Here is a 24,443-nt window from a genome sequence, read left to right on the forward strand (position 1 = left end):
GCATATATGTAAATGCACAATGTAACGGAATGTGGAAAAATGAAATGAGGTGTAAGTGCGAATGCATATACTTTACATGTATATGCGGATGCAGATGGAGAGTAACATGTAAAATATGTTATGAGGTGGAAACATGTATTTAATCACGTAAGTGCGAATGTGTATATGAAAATGGAAATGAAACAATGGAGGTGAGATAATGAATTATATAGTCACTTTTGGAAGAAGAAAGAAGTCAAAATTCACAGAAAGCGAAAATAACATCCTTTTGCCTTTTCAAAATATGACTTTTGATCAAAATCGGACCTTTTGGATGCAATTACACGTAAGGCATTTCGTGTAATCGTGTCGTGCGAATGGAAGCGAAAAATGAGATGGATGAAAATGGAAACAGAAAATGGGATTACATGCATGTGCGGATGGCGAATGAGATGATAAACATGTAATCGCATTTGTCAGATGAGATGTGAGATGTAATGACATGGAAATGGAATGTGAAAAATGATAACGCTTTCGCATGTAATGAAGGAAAAACAAGTTTTTGAAAAAAAAACTTGCAACTTCTCCAAATGGAGAAAAACCGGCAAACAAACACACAAAACCAAAACAAAAGAAAAACATACCTTTGAAAACAACTCAAAACATGCCAAGATGCAATGCACTCCAAAGATGAAATTCGAATTTGGAACTTGGGGAAGAACCAAAGACATCAAAATGAAAAAAAATTCATATTTAAAGGAAAAATGCACATTCTAAGGCAAAGATTCTTACAAATGGCATCCATTCAATGATTTCATGCATAAAATCAGCAAAGATAATCATGAATTAAAATGCATGAAAGAAGAGGTCCACTTACATGAAAATTAAGTGCCAAAAATGAAGAAGAAAGAGCTAAAATAGCATGTTTTATAGTCTTAAGACCAATTCTCCCTTAAATTCGGATTTTCAAACAACCTTTTGACTTTTTCCGCACTTGCATGTAATGGACATTCAATGGTCGGATTTGACATGAAAGTGCCAAATAAATGGTCTCCAAAAACAATATCATGCATTCAAAACTCAAAAACAATCCCTTTTGATCAAATGTATGGGTTGAAAATGCAATTTTTTGAGTCTTTTGAACAAAAACATGACTTTTATTCAAAAATATAGGCCGTTTTCGCAAAAACGTGGCCAAAAACTGCATGTTTTTGAGTCATTTTTGACTTGTGAATGCAAAAACGACTTCCCCAAATGGATATACATGGATCCAAATGCAAAAAAGTTGCTTTAAAACACAAAAGTGGATTAAAACCCCAATTTTTCGGGCATTCTAAGCAAAAACGTGTTTCTCCAAGCAAAAACGATTTGGTGTTTTAACATCAAAATAATGATCACAATGTAATGGAATCAGCAAATAAGGTCAAAACGATTTGATTCCAAACAAAAACATGTTCCAAATTTGAAGATTTATGGAGTTTTTTGCAAAATTGTGCCCTAGCTTGGGAGTTTTGAACACATTTTTGGACACAATAAACTGATTCTTGATGAGGGCAAAATGATCACCTCTCCAAAACGTTTTGAATACAACTGATTTCATCCAAATCCATGGGGAAAATTAGAAGTTATGATTAAAATAAGAGGTTTTTTGAGCAAGAACATGTTTTCTTCACATAATAGGACATTTTTATGTTCATTACATATTTTAAAACATGTAGGAAGGCAAAATCGGACCTTTTTGAGTCCAATGGATGTTTTAAAATATGTCTTGAGATATAATCTCACTTTTTGAAGCCCATTACATATTTTAAAATGTGCAAGTCTCCAAAATCTCACTTTTTGGAGTCACTTACATATTTTATAAACATATCTCACATTTTCCATGCACAAGCATGAAAACTCAACTTTTCATGTCATTGCATCAAAAAGGTCCACTTTTACAAGCTTTTAATGTAATGACTTGAAAAAGGTCCTCAAAATGAGTTTTCGTATCCATTAGCATGAAAAGTTTTCACTTTTTATAGATTTTTATATGCATTTGCACATAAAAAGTCCACTTTGAGGCATTTAAGTTATGTATTTCACTTAATTTTATAAAAATGTCATCAATATGGGTCAAAAATAACATTTATGCATCATATTAATCAATATAATACATAAACATTATATTAAAGTGACATTTATATAAGTATTTGATTTAAAAATCAAAAATTTAAAAAGTAACTATATAGTTCTATAGTCACTTTAAATGAAAAATTAAAAAGTAACTCAACTTAAAATTATAACATAAAGTGCACTACAGTCACTTTAAGTTATAAATTTAAATGAAAAGTAATTTCAAAACATAACAAAAATTGAGTAAAATGTTATATTTTCAAAAAGTGAATGTCAAAATGAAAATATAACATCATATTTTTAATTTGTGTTATTGCACCTAAAATGTCCACTTTTGAGGCACTAAAATGACTATATCTTTTCACTGACAACTCCGATTGACCTCTAGGTTAGACCGAATCGAAGGAGAAAACGAATGGCATGACATGAGCAAAACCAAAGGACTAAAAACAAACAAATGCAAACTCAAAAGCAAGAAAAAGACTTTGAAGGCTTCAAAAATCAAGCAAAGGCTCAACAAAAAGAAAAACAAAAAAGACTTGACGAAGGTCTTCAATAAAAAGATTCATTGTATCAATTGGTACCAATTAGTTGATCAATACTAACCAATTAAATAATGAAATGAACTCAGAGAAATGCAAAACTAATTTGAAAAAGTCTTGTACTACCTACATTTTGTGGTGACAAAATGCAGGACAACAGGTTGTACCATCATTTGAGGGAAAAGCAATTGCCATCTATAGTAGATGGGATTTGTGACTGCAAGTTGGATTACTTGTCGAGTCAACACATCCATGGAGTGTTGTAGAGGATGGAGACAATGATTGTGTTACAGATGCCTTTGGATGTTATTATCTCCTCAATACGAATGGATGTGAGTTCAATGAGGATTGGGATCCAAGTGTAGACAAGGTCAACACTTCAGTTTGGTTGGATCTTATTGATTGGCTTCACCACGTTGGGAACAGTGAAGTTGAGTTCAAAGTTGAGCAACAGAAGGCAAAGGATGTTTTTCTTGGCAGGCTTATGTCCAATGTTTGGGATCCTTCTATTGGATCGGGATTTTCAAACAGGTCTCGTAGAGGAGTTTTCAAATATGTACATGGTGTCAACTACATATGGCTTCACTTTTTACTCCCATGTGCATGATCTCTTTCAGATGAACAATTCAATTGAGTATGTGTTGGATAATGTGCATGACAACTCACCTTGTGTAGTTTTGGGAAGCAACCTTCGTCAGTCTTCCAAGTTGCTTCCTTGTGAAATGTTCACTCCTACAACATCTATAATTGGTTTCATTCTAGTTTTTTAGGTTTTCTCAGTTAGATTGGTGATGATGCTACAGGAGTTGGTTAGTGATTGTGGGGACATTATACAGTCTTTTACCCTTGGGATCGGAGTGGGCTAATATGTTATTTGTTTTTGAGATTGCTTAGCGACATGCAATTTTCAGGGAAGGTGGATTGTAATGTCCCCTTTTTAGCTAGTGTTAGAGGACAAATTGTTATTATTGTGTCCCTTGTAGGCTAATTATTGTGGTTAGAGGGACTTTGAAAACAGAGAATTGATTACGGGAGGGTTTTGTCTTCTCGAGAATTCACTATGCTCTAGCTTGGTCTTTGTTTAGCTTAGATCGGACTTTGTTTGGGTTTAGTTTCATGTACTTGCTGCTTATGGCAAGTTTGGTGATGATTGAGAAGGACCCTTTCAATTTTTGGAAAGTGCATTAGATCATGTGGGAAAATAATAAACTACTATTTTAGACGACATATTAGAAGGATAAGTATTTCGGCAGTTATTATTTTAGTGGCCAGATTATTATTAAAACATGAAATGGCTTATTATATATTTATAATTTGACTTTATAATTTCACATAAGTTGAAGGTTGTCATCATTGAAAGAGGCAATTTATTCAATTAATTCATCGAAACTATAAAAAGGTATTAATTAAAGTATTGAAGTAAATGAATTATTTAAGGGGAAAACTATATCTATTGTCCCACATTGGCTGGGAAAGTGTCAGTTCTCCCACAAAAGTTATGAAAGAGCCACATGTAATAAGCCCTACTGGCTCACTCCTAACTACACTATAGAAGTAATATTGTTTCTCCTTGCTTTTCGAAAGATTCTGATTTTTGTAGTTTTTGGGGGATTATATGCTTCTCAGATTTTGAGAAGAAATAAAAACAATACATAGAGACTAATGGTAATCCACACTCTTATTTATAATTTGCAAATATATACAATGAATTGCAGCTGTATAAAATGCACATTTATTAAATATCTGAAATGCAAGGAACCTGTTATGCACGTTGCGTCTCACTAAGAGAAGGTATCGATCAAGAATAAATCCCAATATTGATGTGGGCCTCTAGGAATGTAATCACAAACCTATAAAGGTGTAAAGCTGGCCAAACTTGCACTAGCAATGTCTCAATCAGATCACAACCATGGTAATCTGAGCGCTGCTCCTCTATGTATAAATGCAGCCCCTGATGCTTGATACCAATCACTTGTATTGCCCCAACAAATGTTATTTCTGCCTTTGAATTACTAAAGACACTAGCCGTCTCAACCTCCTTTGAGTAGAATTGATCTTCAACACACTATCAACTCCCAACGCAGATTTGAATATTTTCTATGCCCAAAACTTCAATAATAATACTGAACCGTTAGTAATAGAGTAAACACACCTAGCATGATTCGCCATTATCATGAATGGCTCGAAGTGAAAAAAAAGTCATGGCATCCAGGCATGAAATTTTTTCAAAATGCTCAAGATCAACTTCTCCACAAAATGCAAATCAAAGATATCCAAGAATAATTTCATTTGTAAAAAGCCACTGGTTTTAAATTTATTTAACAAATATTTCTTATCAAACCAACAATTAGCTTCATGAAGAGGCTTTTCACTTAAATGCCCTTAGCTTTATACTCAGGCACATATTTGAATAATATAATTTATTTACTCCCTTTGGCTCCAAAAATTATCTTTTCATCAATATCATGATATTCAGACACAAGATCATTGTTTCCTGTGCCTAAGATTTAGGAAAATTCAACCTAGTTCCAACGAGCTATGACACTAAGGTGACCAATATACGATGCCAGCATATAGAGCAACTTTAGTGTATTTAATTAAATAATAATCATAATTCACCTATCTTGCAAAAATGAATAAAGAAGCATCAGAATCGAAATCTGATAGCACATGAGTTATCTAGATGAAGAAAGATGATGAATGAACATGACCGAGTGACTTACTAAAAATAGATGCTCCCTCCAAGATTCTTGGAGCCCAAACCAAAAGCCAAAAATAAAAACTGAGAGCATCATTCAACTTTTCTAACTCATCTGAGCTTCATCGAAACCATCCATTGGCTTAATACAAATAGTAAGTCCCACCAAATGGAGCCATAACCCTCAACAAGGTCCTCAAATCACTAGTATTAACCTACAAGGACCTAGAAATAGGCCAAATCCATCCACCATTGTAGTAGAGAATAAAGTAATATTGTGCTTAGTGCTTGTTAAAGCTTGAGCGAGCTGGGTAGTTAGGAGGTTAGGGAATGCGTCGGTTGGTTTTCCCAACCAACCGACCCTTCTATAAGTACTTGGATTATTATCATTGTACTCACGATGTTTTGGTGTGAATAAAATAGATCATTTCCTCCCCAGTTGGTGTTGTGGTATTAAGGTACATTCTATGTTTTGATCTATGTAAATGTCATTGGTATTATTCTGTGAACTTGAGTAGCATTTTCATTCTACAACCACCATGGTCAAGCTAAAAAGGGGACATTACAGTCCTCCCTCCCCAAGATTGCTTGTCCTCAAGCAATCCCAGGAATCAAAGAAACACAATGATCCACCCGGATCCCAAGGATAAATATGTATAATGTCCTTGGCATCACCTACAAACTCTTGTGATCATAATACTATCGACAAAGCTATCTTGAACATACTATCACCATACCAACAATGGTGACTCACCCAATCTCCAACGCCAATCCCATCTCCACCTGGGTCCTAGTAGAGATGAAATCACATCCATCCATACCAAAGAACAATAGATATTTGATATCATCTGTTACATCAAAACACCTTACACACCCTACTAATCGTCCATGAGTATGAAGTCTATTTGTGCAACTAGAACTAGTACTCCCAAAAGCATATGTACCATATCCCAAATATCCATCCTCTGCAAAACCATTATGGACATGTTGACTTTGCAAGTAGTCTCCTACTAACTTGAAACACAACTAACCCCATCAATTGTAGATAGTGCAAACCCATCCCATAAAAGACGGTATGAACCTAGAGCAACCCCCACCTACATGAAACCAATTCATCTACCTATGGGTCAAAAGAAAAATGATGAGCACTCCTCAATATGTAGTTACAATAAAATGCACAGGTCTCTATGAGAGGCTCAATGCCATCAAACCGAGAGCTAAGAGATAGCTCCAATCTTTGTTCCCAAATAACTAGTTAGATAGGATCCCAGGTAACCCTCTTAGCAAACCCAACCACTTAATCCCTATGGGGAAGCATTGTAGCCAAAGCCTCTACAATCTTCCCCACCAAACGTTGAATACCACAAGAACCCCGGATGAGAGTACCCTGCTTTGAATGGTCCCTCCTGCAATTCTAGACTCAAGAAAATACTCCATAAATGACTATGTAGTAGATATTATATGAAGAAGCATTAACCTAGTCCCCTGCAATCCACAATTGACCCCTCTAAAACTATGGCTCTATCGCTATCAGTTGTATGAGATGAAGTAATAGATTTTCTTCCACCAAAAGGAAACAAATCCCCATGAGAGCTTATCTCCAACTCAAATGACACCTTACCCGAGACTTGTGACAAAGAGGTAGTATAACGAGTTGGCACACAACTCTCGGAAGAATCTACAGTTGTCACATCTAGACTCTCAATAATTTGTTTTGCATCATTTGTCAGTGTACTAACGACTGCGAAACTTGATACAATAGGAAGATCTTTGTAGTCCTCTGTTTACCGCATAGATTAATTAAGAAACGCACACAGATAATAAACACAAACACGAACAACAAACAGCAGAACTCTTATTACTATTCGCATATGCCAACAGTACATTATGCTTGTATGATATGATATGATGATTACAATGCTTCCCGAAGGGGTTATAAATACTTTTCGAAGAACTTTCCCAGAGGTATCCGTCGGCCAGATACATTATGTCTGCTACAAACTATTTACCCATCGGCTACATAACAAGAACTCTTCTGAAGGGACCCGTCGGCTGATACACAATTTCCTTTCCGAAGGGACCTGTCGGCTGATACACAATTTCCTTTCGGAAGGGACCTGTCGACTGATACACAATTTCTTTTCGGAAGGGACCCGTCGACTGATACACAATTTCTTTTCCGAAGGGACCCATCGGCTGATACACAATTTCTTTTCCGAAGGGACCCATCAGCTGATACACAATTTTCTTTCCAAAGGGACCCATCGGCCGATACACAATTTCTACCGACAACATCATCCCCCCCAAAAAGAAAAGTCGTCTCCTGACGACTATTACAAAATCTCTGAGACAAATCAACAACCAAAATACATTGACTAACTAACTGGTCTTCAACACTGTCACCTTAGCCAATCTGACATCTGACCCTAATAGCCACCTGTGCCGCTTTCTGCCTTCCAATTCCGAGTACACTGAACCAAGTGTCGCTGCACTGCCTCCAACTGGATGATCAGCTCCTCCCGAGCTCTCTACGCATCCACCAAGATAGCCTCACAGCCAACACCTACTCTCAATGCCTCTGATACACAGACACTCCATGCCTACAGCAGCTCCAAGTCTTCTCAACTGGTATCATCTGATACTCATTCTGAGCACTCTCGATTTGTCGACTCTTTTTTTTTTTTTTTTTTTTAGAAAACCTCCTGTCACCTTTCTGTGCTACAAATGTACAACTACACCATACATCCTGCCACTGTATCGACTCCTTCCTTATGCAATATCCTGTAACGTCCTCCAAAGTCTGAATGCAATAGCAAGTAGAAGCCGTACGCCAAAACCCCACTCTTCAAAATATGTAATCTCGCAATCCAAATCCGTACACATGATATGCTTGAAAAATCCATACAATCACCTTGCATTCCAAATTGCAATTTCCATACGCTGTCTTTACTTCCAAATTCTGTGCACCGTACGGCCAAAATTCGCAGTGTCAATGGCTTTCCTCAAAAATCCATACAGGGATACCGTACGGTGATTTTACATGGTTAAAATAGCTAAAAATCCGTACGCTCCAAGTCTTCATAAAATCCGTACGGTGAGTAGTGAAATCCACACAGTGAAAAAGTCCGTACTTACTCAGGCTATTAAAATCTGTACGGTGGTCTCAGTGTTACAATATGCAACTCTTAAAAAAACTGTACACTGCAAGAAAAAAGCCGTACTACAGCAAAACCGTACACCAAACTTCAAAATGGAAGCCGTACGGTATTCTTCCCTTCGACTATGAAATCCGTACGGCACTGTTTTCTTCAATATGAAAACTGTACGGCACTTTCCTTTGGCTATGAATTCCATATGGTACTGTTTTCTTCAATATGAAAACCGTACGGCACTTTCCTTCGGCTATGAATTCCATACAGTACTGTTTTTTTCAATATGAAAACCATACGGTACTTTCCTTGAATTATGAAAACCGTACGCCACTTAAATTATGAACATTTTCCTCCAACCATGAAAACCATACGGCACTTAAATTATGAAATTTTTTCTACAATCCTGAAAACCGTACGGCACTTTTTTTCTGTCTTTTTTTTTTTTTTTTTGGTTGAATAATAATGAATAGCAAAGTCAGTTTTCCCTTCGACCGTCACCGTTAGTCTGCAATGACGAAGGGGTCTCCCGAAGGCCATTCTGTGACACAGAAGTCTTCCGGCCATGGTATACCTTCAGCTTCGAGCCATTCACCGCCTAAGGGATTTCCTGTCCATCCAAAGTCCATAATTTTATTGCTCCATTGTCCCCTACTTCTCGGATCTGATACGGCCCAACCCACTTAACTTTGAACTTGCCTAGTTTGATCTCATTTCGGTCGTCGTACTTCAACACCCACTGTTTGAGTTGAAACCTGCTACGCCTGTTCTGTGTCATCTCCATATCGCCCAGTTTGTTCCCGAAGCTCGCTACCATGGACTCCGTCAGCTGCCCCTTATGTCCGTCAATAACACTTTCACTCTATACTGCTACAACTTTTATTGAACCCTTCCTCTTTGTTGCCTGTGCAGGCCGTATCGTGTGTCTTCCTTGCTGCCGGTACCTTTTTGCTATATCTGTAGTTCGACATAATACTTTCTTCCTGCGCAGTCGTAAAGTAGAATCTTTCCTTCTTTTGGGTTCGTATTGTATGTTCTGTCCTTCAGCTTCAGTCATATCCGCGTTTCCTTCTTCGGCTTCTCTGTGTTGCTTCGAACATTCATTTCCTCCTTTCACTTCTCCATGTTCCTTTAGACATTCATTTCCTCCGTCAGCTTCTCTGTGTTCCTTCGGACATTCATTTCCTCCTTCGGCTTCTCTGTGTTCCTTGGGACATTCATTTCCTCCTTTGGCTTCCCTATGTTCCTTCGGACATTCATTTCCTTCTTTCTTACCTTCGTCGATCCTTAGCATATTACAACTTGGAAAGAGCTCGTAATCCTCTATCTACCAGTGGTAAAGACCATTTACTGAATCCAGATCGTCATCTCCTTCCAATCGTAGGACTCCCTCCTGATCGGGTTCCATACTTTGCCTCCTATCATCCTCTTCTCCTTCGAAATCCGACGATAGAGCTTCTTCTCCAACCATCTGAGTGTTTAGAACGATGACATACTTTCGGCCTTTGCTTTCGAGTGATAAAGTATTTTTCTTCCAATCGTGCTTTGCCTTGGCTTGTATCAACCACCCCCGGCCCAGAATGGCATCATATCCTCTCCGCTTCAGTGGGACCACGACAAAGTCCAACAGGAATGATTGTGTTCCAATCGTCACTGGTTGTGCTGTCAAGACTCCCAATGGCTTGATTCCATGTTGATTGGCCGTTAGCAGCTGGAATGTAGGCGGCCATAATGTCGGTTGTCCCAACCTTTTCCAGGTGTCTTCAGGCAACACATTGACACCGGACCCTCCATCCACAATCGTTTCCATCAATACAGTCCCGAGAATGCCCATTTCAACAACCGTCGGATAGTGTCTGGATGAAAGAGCTAACAGCATCGGATCTTCTGCACTTGCGCCACTTTCTTTCTCCTTTTTGTCCACTGTACTTGCTCCACTTTCTTGCTTCCTTCCATGTTCTCCTAGTAGTTGAGCAGCGGGGAACGATGTTTGTGAGTGCCAATCGGAGCTGAGGCATAGTGAGCAACAGATCACTTATCCTGACGGGTATCTCGGCTTGCAATATTTGTCGTACAATGTTCTGTTCTGCGCAGTTCCGTACAGAGGTACTCGGTGTGTCCTTCAGGTGTGCCGTTTCTATTTGCGTTGCTCTCTGGATCTCTGCCCGTGCTTCTTCTAGTCTCTTCTTTTCTTCCGCTGGGTTAGGGTATAGCTTCGCCTGCTTCCGAGTGATTGCCAAAACTTCTTCCTCATCCATCCCGACAATAATCAAGTTGACTCCGGACTTCGGGCACTTAGCATCGTCATGATCGCCAGGTCCACACCATCGGCATAGCAACTTCGGTGTGTTCGTCGTTGTGCACTCTCGGGCGAAGTGACCCCACAGATTGCATGCGCGGCATTGAACAATTGGCCGACCATTCGCATCGTACTGAATTCAACTCCTTCCGCCATTATTGTTGTTGCCGCCATTGTTGTTATTGCTGTTGTTGTTTTGACTGTACCGGTTGTTTCTGTATCCGCCCGATGTGGCACCTTCCGTACTGGTGTTCCCGTTCCCTCCTGACGAGGATGCCTCCTGCGTCAGGAACACTTGCTGTGGTGTTCTTGATTTCAGGTTGAAAGGACATTCCTTTACCGAGTGTCCCAGAATCTGGCAAATTTCACAAAATTGATCTTTCGGGCAAGATCCCTTCGTATGGCCTTCTTTCTTGCACTCCGTGCACCATAGGTCATTGCCCTTAGTCTCCTTGTTCATGTTTTTGAATTCCTTCATCATCCGAATCATGTCCTTCTGGAAGGCACGGACCTTCCTATTGCTTCCCTCGTCATCGCTGCTATCTTCTCCTGAAGAGGCGTCGTCATCTAAATCGAATGAACTAATCTTCTTCTTCTTCTTGGTCTTCTGCTCACTTTCCAAATTCATTGCCCGGTTATATGCTTCAATGTATGTCGATGGTGGCACGATCTTCATCTTCTTCTGCAGCTTTGGGTGAAGGCCCTCAATGAACCATCGTTTCTGTAACCCGTCAACTGGCTTATTCTCCATTTTATTGATAAGTCCTTCAATTTCCATGCGAAGACTCGGACTATTTCATTCTTCCCTTGCTTAGTATTGAATATCTCCGCTACAATTTCATTATCGTCGCACAGGACTTGAAATTCGGCGATGAACTCCTTTTTAATGTTATCCCAGCTGTTTAAATTTTGTGGATCGGTATTAGTAAACCAATCAATTGCAACACCCCCTAGGGTTGCCGAAAATTGCCTCATCCATTCATTTGTATCCGTTATGCCATTAGCTCTCCAAATCATTTCACAGGTTTTACAATGTCGGATGGGATCAGCTGCTCCATCACCATCAAATTTCGGTAACTTCTCCTTTGGTCTCGCCATCCCGACGCTCACGCTTGGTATTCCGATGCTCACACTTGGTATCTCGACAGCTGTGTTTGGTGAAGAAGGGTCTCCATTAAGTGAATCTGTTCCTTCTGGAAGTGGATCCTGGACGAAGAGTTCACTCCATGCTCTTGCTCCTTCGGCACTCCGAGCTATGCGAGTCGATTCTCTTCCGTCTGGATTGTCTTCCCTCGACGAACACCAATTCAAAAGCTCCTCCCTTGCCTCTTCTACCAATTCCACCCGCTGTCGTGTCTCCTCCAACAATGCTTTTGCGCTTCTGTGTTCATCGGCAGCAATCTTCTGGAATCTCTTTCTGCGTTCGGCTTGCTGCGCCAAAATCAAATCTCCATGTGTGGTGCGTATTTCGTCCTTGTCTTTTAGCTTGTTCTTATTCTTGTTCAGCTGATTCGGCACTACTCTTCATTCTCCTACCTTTCCAGGTCCATCGGGCAATGGCACCAAATGTTTACCGCATAAGTTAATTAAGAAACGCACACAGATAATAAGCACGAACACGAACAGCAAATAGCAGAACTCTTATTATTATTCGCATATGCCAAACGGTACATTATGCTTGTATGATATGATATGATGATTACAATGCTTCCCGAAGGGGTTATAAATACTTTTCGAAGAACTTTCCCGAAGGTATCCATCGGCCAGATACATTATGTCTGCTACAAACTATTTACCCGTCGGCTACATAACAAGAACTTTTCCGAAGGGACCCGTCGGCTGATACACAATTTCCTTTCCGAAGGGACCCATCGGCTGATACACAATTTTCTTTCGAAAGGGACCCGTCGGCTGATACACAATTTCTTTTCCGAAGGGACCCATCGGCTGATACACAATTTCTTTTCTGAAGGGACCCATCGGTTGATACACAATTTCCTTTCCGAAGGAACCCATCGGCCGATACACAATTTCTACCGACGACATCCTCTATTGATGCACTCATCTCATAATAACTATTGTACTCATATCAAGGATGGATGTAACTGCATCCTTATCACATCCATCATCCATATTTATAGAAGTCAACTCACCACCAACCACTACTATATGTAGTTCATCTGAATCTAGGGCTGGCGTAGAATGTACATGCTCCAGCTCCACGACCACCTCTCTCAACTATAGTTGTGATCCTAGAGAGCCAATTGGGTGCTCTCCAACATCCTAGAAGTTGGCTTATGCTCATGGGTGAACTCAACCACCTCCTCCACTTTCCTGTCATGTCCCTTATTTCTCCCCTTAGAATTTAATAATAAAGAACAGAATAAGGAGTCGATTTAATAATCAATTATTAATTGTAAGGACATGATAATATATTAGTATAATAATATGATATATTATTATATTATATTAGTAAAATTAGAAGATATGATAGGAATAAATAATAAGAAGATATGATAGGAATAAATAATATATTAATAAAATAATACGATATATTCTTATATTATTATATTACATTATTATTAATGTCCTCGTTCTCAAATATAAATAAATAAATAAAGTTATTATTATAAAATTAAATATAAGATTAAATAAATAATAAACTAATAATTATAATTAAATAAGTTTAAATTAAAGATTTAAAACTAATTTTATATCTATTAAATCTTATGGACGTGACCATTCAAAAATAGATCTTAGAAGAGATATAAAAAAGAGAAACAAGTAATAGGAGGGAAAACACACCCTATGCACAGGAAATGGAAGACAATCATTAGAAGTGGGGAGAAATTAATAAATACAGAGAAGAACGAATGAAAGGCATCATTTTATTTTATTTTTTTCTCATACACGATAATGTTCTACTATTCGGATGAGACCTGATAGAAGTTCCGGATCATAAACTTTTGATGAGAGATGTGCACAGGTGTCAAGAAGGATCGCTAAGAGTAGCTTAGGAAACAGATGGAGAATGATGTGCAACGCTGGGTATCGTGTAAGGAAGAAAGTCTTTGCAAAGAGCCCATAAGAGGAGATCGCCATAAGACTTGCTTCATGAGCTTTCTACATATAAGGAAATTTTTTATAAGAAGTAAAAACATTAAAAACAAACTCCCAACCTGACAAGCGAGCATTCAAGGAAGTAATCAAACACAAGGAACAAGACAAGGAGATTACATACGGCACCAGACTGTCTATAACCAATTAGAATATTTGGGAAGAAGACACATAATCAGTATCAATGATTAGAAACGATTGACAACACCAAACATCTATATCAGACGAGGGATCAATTTACGAAAGACCAAAAACAAAGATCATCGGGAGGAATTGACGGAACGTACAATCAATACAACATTGATTTGCCTTCATTTTGCAATCAATCACAGATTTGAATAACTTTATCCAAACAGAAAATGCAGTGTCTGCAAGGAAGATATTATGATCAAACATTGGTGGCAATTGGAGCAGACCAGATATAAGCAGCAAGCATATGAGATGATCTATTGATAAGAGAATAGATAATACTTGGACACTTCGCAGGTACAAGTAAAGAAATTAAGATTGTCAAAATGTTACTCATTGAGACATGCTAGAGACAATGATTATCACCAATACATAGAAGGAAGAAGACACAACATATTGAAAAAGAATTGTGGACCCAATCATCCATTATATAAGAGAAGTAAGAATGGAACAAAAGCATCCAGGCTGGGGAGAAACTTGATAGGAGCAAAGGAAGTGATGGCTAGAAAGCACAACGTGAAACACAAGGATACAGTATTACAGTTAAACATATACAGGCCTTCACCAGCAACAATATACTCACCATTTCATTGGGCACAATCATTGTGTAATTGTGGTAGGTGTTAAGAAAAAGATAAAAGACTTAGAGTTATTCAGAAATGATAATGTACAAACTAGATAATCATCTAATATTGGGAAGAGGAGATGACTAGTCGGCGGAGATTCTGGAACAATCAAAAGAGTAATAGTAAACACTCAGCATTCTATGAATGAAGTTCTATGGATTTATTTATATCTAAACAGGGAATGATATCATATCTCTATATTGGGATCTCAGAACATGGACATGATATATCTGATATAAAGCTGTACCAGCAACAAGATGACATTGGGGGCATTGTGATGACCATAGAACACAGTTCTTATCAGCACTCATCATTATTGTTAAAATAGAGATAGCCGTTGGGTCATTTGCACTTACTCATCGCAAATATCACCAAATTGCATATAATGCCAATATGTATATAATATCAAGACACTAATCTTATATACTAGTGAATTCGGAGGTAAAAGTGTTAATATTGTTAAGAATAACCATTCTCTAAGATGATATTTAATAGGCTTAAAGGTAACTGTTCCTATTTTCCCAAGACAGTCCTTGTAGGGACATTACATTTTCATAACAATTCCTCATAAGAAGTGCTACCCCACTCAAAGAAGGTAATCCCAGTCATCTACCAACTGTGAATAATTATGCTTCAAGATCCTGACAGCCTCTCCAAGTGAATGAATCTCTGCTAGGGAAAGGCAACTACCATTGTGCTCATCTAACATAAGGGAGCACCCCAACCAAATAAACTAACATCTATCGGATAGCATCATAATGCTCAAAAGATTTAAAAATATCACTATCACTCATCTTCATCTATTTGGTCACATGATGTTCTGCATATCTTGTCTCCTATGCAAGCTCTCTGACTCGTTATCTACATTGTGATAGGAAGTTGTATCCTCACTATTTACCACATGATCACTAACAACATGTGCACTAACAACCTCGCACATTGTAACATACTGATTTTCCTAAACAAGTTTTAATCTTGTATCAATTGATTTCCTATTTCATATCACATGACATTGATTTTCCATTAACTGTTTATAACAGAAATAAAACTCTATTCAATATATTCAGCTGAAAGTAAGTAACTGATATTATTGAAATGAAATATCTAAAAATACAAAATAGGATAATTATGTACTACGATCGTTTAACTACTTCTAAATATCTAGCTGGAATTAAATAACAGATGTTCTTGAAATGAAATATCTATCTAATTACAAATTGAGATAATTACAAACATTTAACTTCTTCTAGTTAAGTAACAGCTATTTGTAAAGTAATTGAATTTCATCTTGAAATGAAACAACTAAACATTCGAAGGGTTAAAGAACATACAGTATAATTTGAGAAACTTCTTTTACTTGTTGTCCAAGCCCCAACATTGGTGAAAGGAGAAGCATTGACACAGGCTTAACCTCCCAACCGCAGACCATTACTTATCCCCACTTATTCTAATTCAATAGAACGGCCCTCCCTACCTCGGGATCGGGCTTGGGATGTTCATAAGTTCAACCATCAGAGTATTCAGGTGGGTTAAAGTCCCAACAGTCATTCGCCAAAATAACTAAAGCATCTAGACATTCAACAAAGATCACTTGCTCGGCATATCTGCCTAATTCCACCCTGGCCAAGGATTTCAAAATGTGGGTCGACAAGCCCGATCTCCACCAACTTGTCTTGACAACTTCTTACATAAGTGGAACATGCATGAGCTAAAGTAATGTTTTATATATTGTATTTATTAATACTAATGTCCACCTCATTTTGCAAGTTCTCAACACCTACTCACCTTATTCAGGCCTCCAAGCCGGTGATTCCCAAGTGTTATCATACTGTAATTGTAGCAGAACATTTCTCCTTCTTCACCATAATCTGGCATCAACGCCTTGTGAATTCATCGGTGTTCTGATTTTGAGATATTCAATTCACCATTACAAGATATGATTGGAAGTATTTGGATTTATACATATTTGACAGAATACATGGCAGGGTTTTCATTAGATGAACAGAATACAAATGTATATATAAGCATTCAAATGGAATTATCAGACATGGATTCGGTATCACAATCTCCTTACTACTGTTGTTACAATATATGGAAAGAAAACAGAGAACCGGCGGAAACTTAGAGCATACAAACAAACTTGGTTTTGCTATGCATTGAACTTGGCATTAAAAGAAAGTAAAAATAATATGTGACTCCTCTAAATGACTTGGAAAGACTAGCGCTTGACTAAATCTTTGGTTTCTAAACTGTGATCCGCGGCAGATGTGTTAAGGAAGTCTGAACAAATATGAATTTGAACACTCAGCTCTATTACTTTGGTTACCGGCGACAAATGGTTCTTAAAGGCTGAAGGCCAAATAATCGGATGCATAATACGATTATGGAAGTCTAAGAAATAAACAAAAGCCGGACTCTACGGCTTCCATCCGTTACAAGAAACCATTCGAAACCATTCAAATTGATTTTAAAAAGAGAAAAGAAAAGAGGAGGAAAGAAAGAAAGAAAATGGGAAGTTTAAAGGTTATTATTATTTTATTATTATTATATTTTCTCATCTATGCTTATGTCTACGTAATGATAGGGTGGCATCATTGGATTATTACTTATAATGTAATGGTGTCATCTTATTATTATTTACATATGATCATATTTGAGAATGTAAAATAATAATTAAATAATATTAATATTTGATGATTCTTAAAAGGTAATAATTTATGTTTATTTTACATTATTTATTATAATGTTCTACTTTATAGCTCATGCGATTCCACCATGAAATATGTTGCCAAGTCCTAGTAACCTTGCCAAGATAGTTTTAGGTCAAACTTGTCGATTCTGATGACTGAACTACTCGACCATCCCCTTCTGATGACCCCGTTTAGCAATGCTTCCCCTCTCTCTTCAGTCTTCTTCCTGTAATCACTCAAAACAACATTCTCGCCAAGACATCAATTCAAGATTTATAAATTGCTAATTCAAAATTATCAAGTGACCATTACGGATTTCATCAATGTCAGAATACATGTCCATCGTATATACAACGGCTATAATTAACTAACTTACTTTCACATGACCATGAATAAATTGATACAACGGCTATAATTAACTAACTTTCATATGATAAATAAATCTATACAACAGCTATAATTAACTAACTCAATTTCACATGATCATGAAGAAATAAACAACAGCTATAATTAACTAGCTCAATTTCACATGATATGAAGAAATAAACAACGGCTATAATTAACTAACTCAATTTCACATGATATTGTTTTGTTAAACCAACCACTATGTTCAACTTAAAATTTAGGGCAAAATTTGGGATATAACACACATGTCCATAAAAAAGGAACTGCTACTGGATACCTCTGCAAAGAACTCATTTAAAGTGGAAGTCGCTGCTATGTCCAACTCCTTGCAAATCGCTGCTTCCTCAACTATAAGGCCTTGTAAAACAAGATCTTGGGACCTATCATCATTGCATGACAACTCCTAGTCATCAGTCAATGTCTGATGTGATAATCCAGACTCGTTACAGCATGAAACATCCTTATACAAATCATCAGAGGTTCCCATTCACTAGTATCCACATCGTCTAATTGAAACTCCTTTGCTATCTCTTGTTGCTACATACATGACTCAATGTCAACATGCAAAGCAACATCACTAATGCAAAAAATCTACATCGTGTAACTCCTCAACACTCAAATTGTGGTTGTTAGCACCAAGTGACTCCATGCCCTTGTCTTCTACACATGAGAAGACTATTGTCCCTGCACTGACCCAACACTATGATTGCTACCATAAAAATCAAAACTGTCAATGCTCGTATCCTCCTTGTGGTCTTCAAAAACAACACTTTCATCAAGAAAGTCTAGACTAGTAGTGGTACCAACTGCACCTTCTACACTTGCACTATACCAAGCATCATCAACATACTCGCAGAAGGGACTATTGTCCTGAAAATCAGACCCTATATTACCCATATCCCCACTACTACCAGCTGATGTAAGACCACCATCAAAGGTAGTTAGCATGTCCTCAACATTTTTCGAAGCACTACCTTTAGAATCCTCAAACACTCAGAACTCAATGTTGTTGTCCTCTAGTGAAACAAACACATCCATATGTCCTTGTGTAAAATCTCCAACATCATCACTGCAAATAGGACTACTAGCTGCCCCGCTATGCACGGGATCATCTCCACTATGACCAGTGGCTGCTGAAAACTCATTGTGAAGACTCTTGGATGCCTCCTCTTTGAAAATCTGAAGTTCCTCTTCTTAAATTCTCTGTAAAGATGACTTATTAAAAAAGGAAACCATAAGCCTAGTTAACCTGTCGACTGTCGCCAAGTTTGAAAGTCTTTCATTTAGCCTTTCTTGTGTTTGCCTCAATTTCTCCATTTCATTTACCAGGGCACCTGTTTGTTCCCGAAAACATTACACACTACTTAATTAGTTTCCATATTTACTGTGTCTCATGTATTTGTCCATGATTCACATAACCTACAAGTGTACTGATCACACACAAATCAAGCGTTGGGACTCAAAACTTCCAACCCCGCTGAATGGCAAGATACTGCTTTGATACCAATGTAATGAGCCCTACTGGCTTTCTCCTGACTATGCATCCTTTCTTTTTGAAAGTTTGTGATTTTTGTATATTTGGGGGATTATATGATTTTCAGATTTTGAGAAGAAACAAAAACAATACATAGAAATATATGGATATCCAAACTCTTATTTATGATTTTGCAAATATATACAATGAATTGCAACTGTATGAAACACACATTTATTAAATTTCTAAAATGCAAGGAACTTGGTATTCACATTGGGTCTCAATAAAAGGTATCAATCACAAATAAACCCCAATATTGGCATGGGCCTCTAGGCATGTAATTGTAGACCTGCAAAGGTGTAACGCTGGCCAAACTTGCACTAGCAATGTCTCAAAATAGATTGCAGCCATGGAAATCTGAATGTTGCTCTTCTATGTATAAACACAGCCCCTGATGCTTGACACCAATCACTTGTACTGCCCCAGCAAATGCTATTTCGCCTTTGAGTTACCAAAAACACTAACCGTCTCAACCTCCGTTGAGTAGAATTGATCTTTAGCACACACTATCAACTCCCAGCAGCAGATTTGAATATTTTCTATGCTCAAAACTTCAACACTAATACCAAACCGATTCAGTAATGGAATAACCAGCCCTAGCATGATTCATCATTATCAAGAATGGCTCGAGTGCAAACAAAGACGCCGTCCAGTGATGAAGTTTCAGCATTTGAGTTTGAAGAATGGTCACGGGATATATAGGTGAAGCGGCAGTCTTCTGGAAGCTGCAAATTTAAAATTAGAGGTAGTGTTGGCAGACTTAGGCTACGTTGTTTGATGTTTGGTGTCTCTAATCAGCATTACCAATCTGTGGTGACGATTCATTATCTTTTCAGAGAGCTGCGATATTAGATTTGGTGTAAATTTGAATACACATTGCTGCTACAGGTTCCTTTAGATAATATCAGATTTTATTCGTTTCATAAAGGCTTGGGCATTCATGTTTATAGCATTGTAATTTGTCATTAATAAGAATTGATAAATTGCATGCCAAGGGTTTACTGAATTGTTTTTATCTATGTTGCATACCAAATGTTTGCATTAATGCCTATGAGCTGTAGCTACTCATTTATCATGTGTTGGTCTGATATTTGCATTAGAAAACCAAAATGAATCACATCTGCATTGTAGACATTTGAGTAGACAACCTAGTAATCATTCTAAAGCACATTTCGTGTCATTTATAGCAAGAACAATCAGACTAAAATCTAAAACAGCAAGCACAAAAGTTTCATGAAAACTGTTTGACAGTATTCCTTGAGGTTCAATTCAACAACATAAAGTTAGTTTTTGCAAGGGATATTACAGAGGTTAAGTTAGAACCAGTTGGGGCTCTTACAATTTGTTTCTATGTGGATTGACAAATATTTAAGGATGCAAATATATTTAATTGTATTTATAGTAAAGCAATTGCTAACTTAATGTATCTTTATAAGTATTTTCAGTATTGCTTATAGCAATGTTATTATTTTATGCTATGAAACTTATATCTATGTGATCATCCTTCCACTTGCTTTCTGATATTAATGTTGATCTGATGTAATATTGGTTATTACTACTTCTGATATTTCAGTCCTCTCTTATTTATGTAATGATCGTGTATAATGGTTATACTTGGCAGAATGAAGGAGTGTTAAATCACAATCTCTTTTCTAGAAAATCCCTAATGAATATAATGTGTCGTCCCTCTTCTTGTTAATCTCGTGTATACAGTTTCTGATGCTGATGAATGATATATTACTTCTTCCCTCCCTCTGTTTACATCTTCATATTTCGCTTCTTCAAGGGACACAATGCTTGTTGAGAGCAATGCCTTCCTCAAGGGAATTGCACCTCTTGGATAACCAAATGATTACCATATTTGTTCCTCTTTTTACTTGAGAAGTAATCAAACCGCATCTCTATTAATTGCAACTATCTTTTTATCATCATCTACATTAAATTGTTCTTGTGTATTTGACCATATCGTATTCATTTCTTTTGCTAATTATAATTTTAATTGTTTTCATGTTCAATTCTTCACCTATTGATGATGATTCTAACCTATTTAAATCCTGTTTGTCATTTACAAGGTTTGAGCCGATTACTAATCTTCATATTTTGTAAAGCTCGATATCTTCAAGAAACTTGATATGTGGCGTCCCTATAATTGGCTCCTTTGATGTTGTAGCATTGTTTTTTCCTAGTAATCTTTTAAGATACATCTCTGAGTGAGTGGAGATTCCAGATATAAGTTTCTAAAATTGAAATTGTTATGCTCTCTTTGTTAATTCATAGCAACAACTTGAATAGTCTCTGATTTGGGAATCTGATTCATCTCATATTTTCATTAGTTGTTTATTGTTCCCTGTCCACCATGGCATTGTAAGGAACTATTTTTCAAAAGGGAAGAGAAATATTTATCAATTACTTTAGAATATGGTGTTCAACAATAAGATGCCATGCAAGTGCATTCACACCCAAATCTTATTTTAAAATGTGGAATGTATAAGGCCCACTATTCATGGCCAAGAAACTTAACTTTGAACCCATACATTAGAAAATCATGTTTCATCAAGAAAGCTCCATCTCATCATCATTTATGGTTCTTATATAGTATTTTTGTTTAATCTCATTTATCTTATAGCTATATTATACTTTATTAATTGTTTATTATTTATATTTTGTAATTTTAATTATTCTATTAATTATATTTATTAAATATTCATTCAAAAAGGGGACATCACTCTTGAACTTAATTATAGCTGCAAATATGTTTATATTTTTTATTTTCATATATTTTTGTATTGACAAACCCAAAACGAACTCAACCCCCACAAACGTTACCCAAACCGACAAAACTGAACTCAAGCCTGAATCAAAATCCCCAATATGGCTTCACAACACATCAAACCCTACTCTTGAGGACCACACCATGTCAACATACCTATCCCAAAACATCTACATAGGAGGCAAATCATCCCACCTACAAATATGTGAATCGTTATCGTTTACTGCATCCCAAGTATTACAGACTCATTCTTCATATAACCATCATCCATCCAAATGTATGATATACATCTAAACATCGATCTTGATTGAGAGAGTTATAAGAGTGCATAATCGTAGCCTGTCCATTGCTGGAGGATATGAAGTCATGCATCTCTTAAGGTAGTATGGCATGTACTGAATACAAAAAAACATTAAACCTATCTTTCTTTCTTGCATCTCATTTACTAATTGTTATTTCCAACTCATTAACATCACTTGTCTTATAACACATCTAGATTCCTAAGATTTAGAATGTTGTTTGTCTTAGAACTTGTTACAACCAAATTCACACATTCTATCAAGATGTTGCTGTTTTGTTTATGAATTCTACTAAAACTAAACATATCCAACTCTTACCCATTTATTTAAGTATTTAATGTGCAAATCTACCACACCCCAAAGAGTAATCAACATCTCTACAAACATCTATGGACTAATTTTAGGGTGAACAATAATCAATGCAAATGATGAACTTGTGCATGCTAAGTAGAGGCCTTAATGCATGGCTATCAGCAACATTTGCCTTTTATTGGCAAACGAAAACACTCTATTCTCTCAAGAGATGCTCCAAAAGATGTGAACTAAAGCAATGCACAAAGAACATGAAGCAAACTCAAGCCAATGCTTTGTTGTACTCAGACTAACATAGAACCAATAAGTTTCAAGACAAGCATTTAAGTGTACCTTAAGCTTAAACCAAATTGTTGTCTCCCTAGTAGGATAGGAAACTAATTAATGCTTTCATAAATGATAAGGTACATGATGGCTATAAAGAGCATAAGAAAGCATACAATAAGAGCACAACTAGCATACACAACATTCCTTGCCACATTGTGGATCATTTCAATGCTTTGGATGGTGAAGAAAGTAAATGCAGCTTATAGGCTAAGGCTTTTATCCTATTCTAATATACATCTAATATTTCATTTGACTATGGTAAAAATTTCAACCAATTTGAGGCAAAATGAAAAAGAAATGTAACAAAATCAAGAAATGAGGCAGCTACATCAGGAGAATTCAAATTACACATGTGACAAAAGCATGAGATATGAAGTGATTCCAATGTTCTTTGGAAATTCACAAGGGTAAACTGCTACAAAAAAATGTTTTACTGCTATAAAAAATGGTCAGGTTGTGCTATGTTTCTGGGCTGGAGCACTAATACAATCACATATAAAGTTAAGATTTTACTACAAGCCAGAAGCCTTCTTATATGCTATGGTGCCTTATTCAAGAACATATTGAACAGACAAATTTGTAAGAAACTCATTCCAAGATCTGTCTCAAATTCAATAAGTTTAATACAACACTAAACTTTTCTAAAAAAGAAAGCAAGCACAACCTCTACAATTATGAGATATTTCCGTTCATTGCCTCATTATCTCTCCCTCCCTCAGACACAATCGTGTGGCCACATAGATGCATAATGCTTATAAAGAAAACAGGAAATAAAAAGGTGTTGTAACTTTTTGAATTTACATACAATCCAAAAGATATTGAGAATCACTGATCGAAGAGCTGTCTCTGCAAGAAACAAATAACAAACTATTAATACTATGCAAATCCAGTGATACATTTCGCAATGTTATCACCAAAATTGAAACCTACAAGCATGCAGGCAAATATGATTTTTCCAGTGTACCTGACTGTTGCACTATTGTTGTGAATTCTCTTTTCTATTTCATCCATATACAAAGAAAATAACATAGACCTGAAATTTCAAAGGTGAAGGAGTTCAATTAAACATGATGTGAAAACATTTCACATAAAAAACCATCTTAGCAATGGAATGCACAAAACCAACCAATGGGAGAAGATTTGCATAATGGCACAGAAAAAATAAACAATTAAACAGAAAGAAGATCGGTTTGCTCCTTCTTGGCATGCATTGTAAAGTAATAAGTGGTAAGAAAATAGAAGAAATCATTGTGATCAAACTTCCAAAAACAAATGTCTCTCGGATTCTTGTCCCCCTAGTTATATCAACCTCCATAGAAGAGTAGAACTCCTATTCCTCATTCCAATTAATTTCAAAAAGCAAATATTCAATAAAATCAATAACCATCTTAT

At 36.8% G+C, this 24,443-nt stretch overlaps 1 protein-coding gene across 5 annotated transcripts in view; it reads right to left on the bottom strand.

Moving 5' to 3' along the window:
- Positions 1 to 24,443, bottom strand: part of LOC149552372 (fanconi anemia group F protein (FANCF)) — a 235,082-nt gene that overhangs the window by 72,360 nt on the left and 138,279 nt on the right. For all 5 annotated transcript variants that reach the window (XR_016352912.1, XR_016352913.1, XR_016352914.1 and 2 more), the window contains 2 exons: positions 24,016 to 24,084; positions 23,857 to 23,897 (listed from right to left, as the gene is read on the bottom strand). Coding sequence is in view for 2 of the 5 variants with exons in the window: in XM_089787910.1 (XP_089644036.1) it covers positions 23,857 to 23,897; positions 24,016 to 24,084 (110 nt within the window). In the remaining 3 variants the exon portion in view is untranslated. The remainder of the gene's footprint in view (positions 1 to 23,856; positions 23,898 to 24,015; positions 24,085 to 24,443) is intronic.

This window comes from Cupressus sempervirens, chromosome 6 (assembly GCF_028749045.1).
Source record: "Cupressus sempervirens isolate cs-2001-9-10 chromosome 6, ASM2874904v1, whole genome shotgun sequence".
NCBI lineage: Eukaryota > Viridiplantae > Streptophyta > Pinopsida > Cupressales > Cupressaceae > Cupressus > Cupressus sempervirens.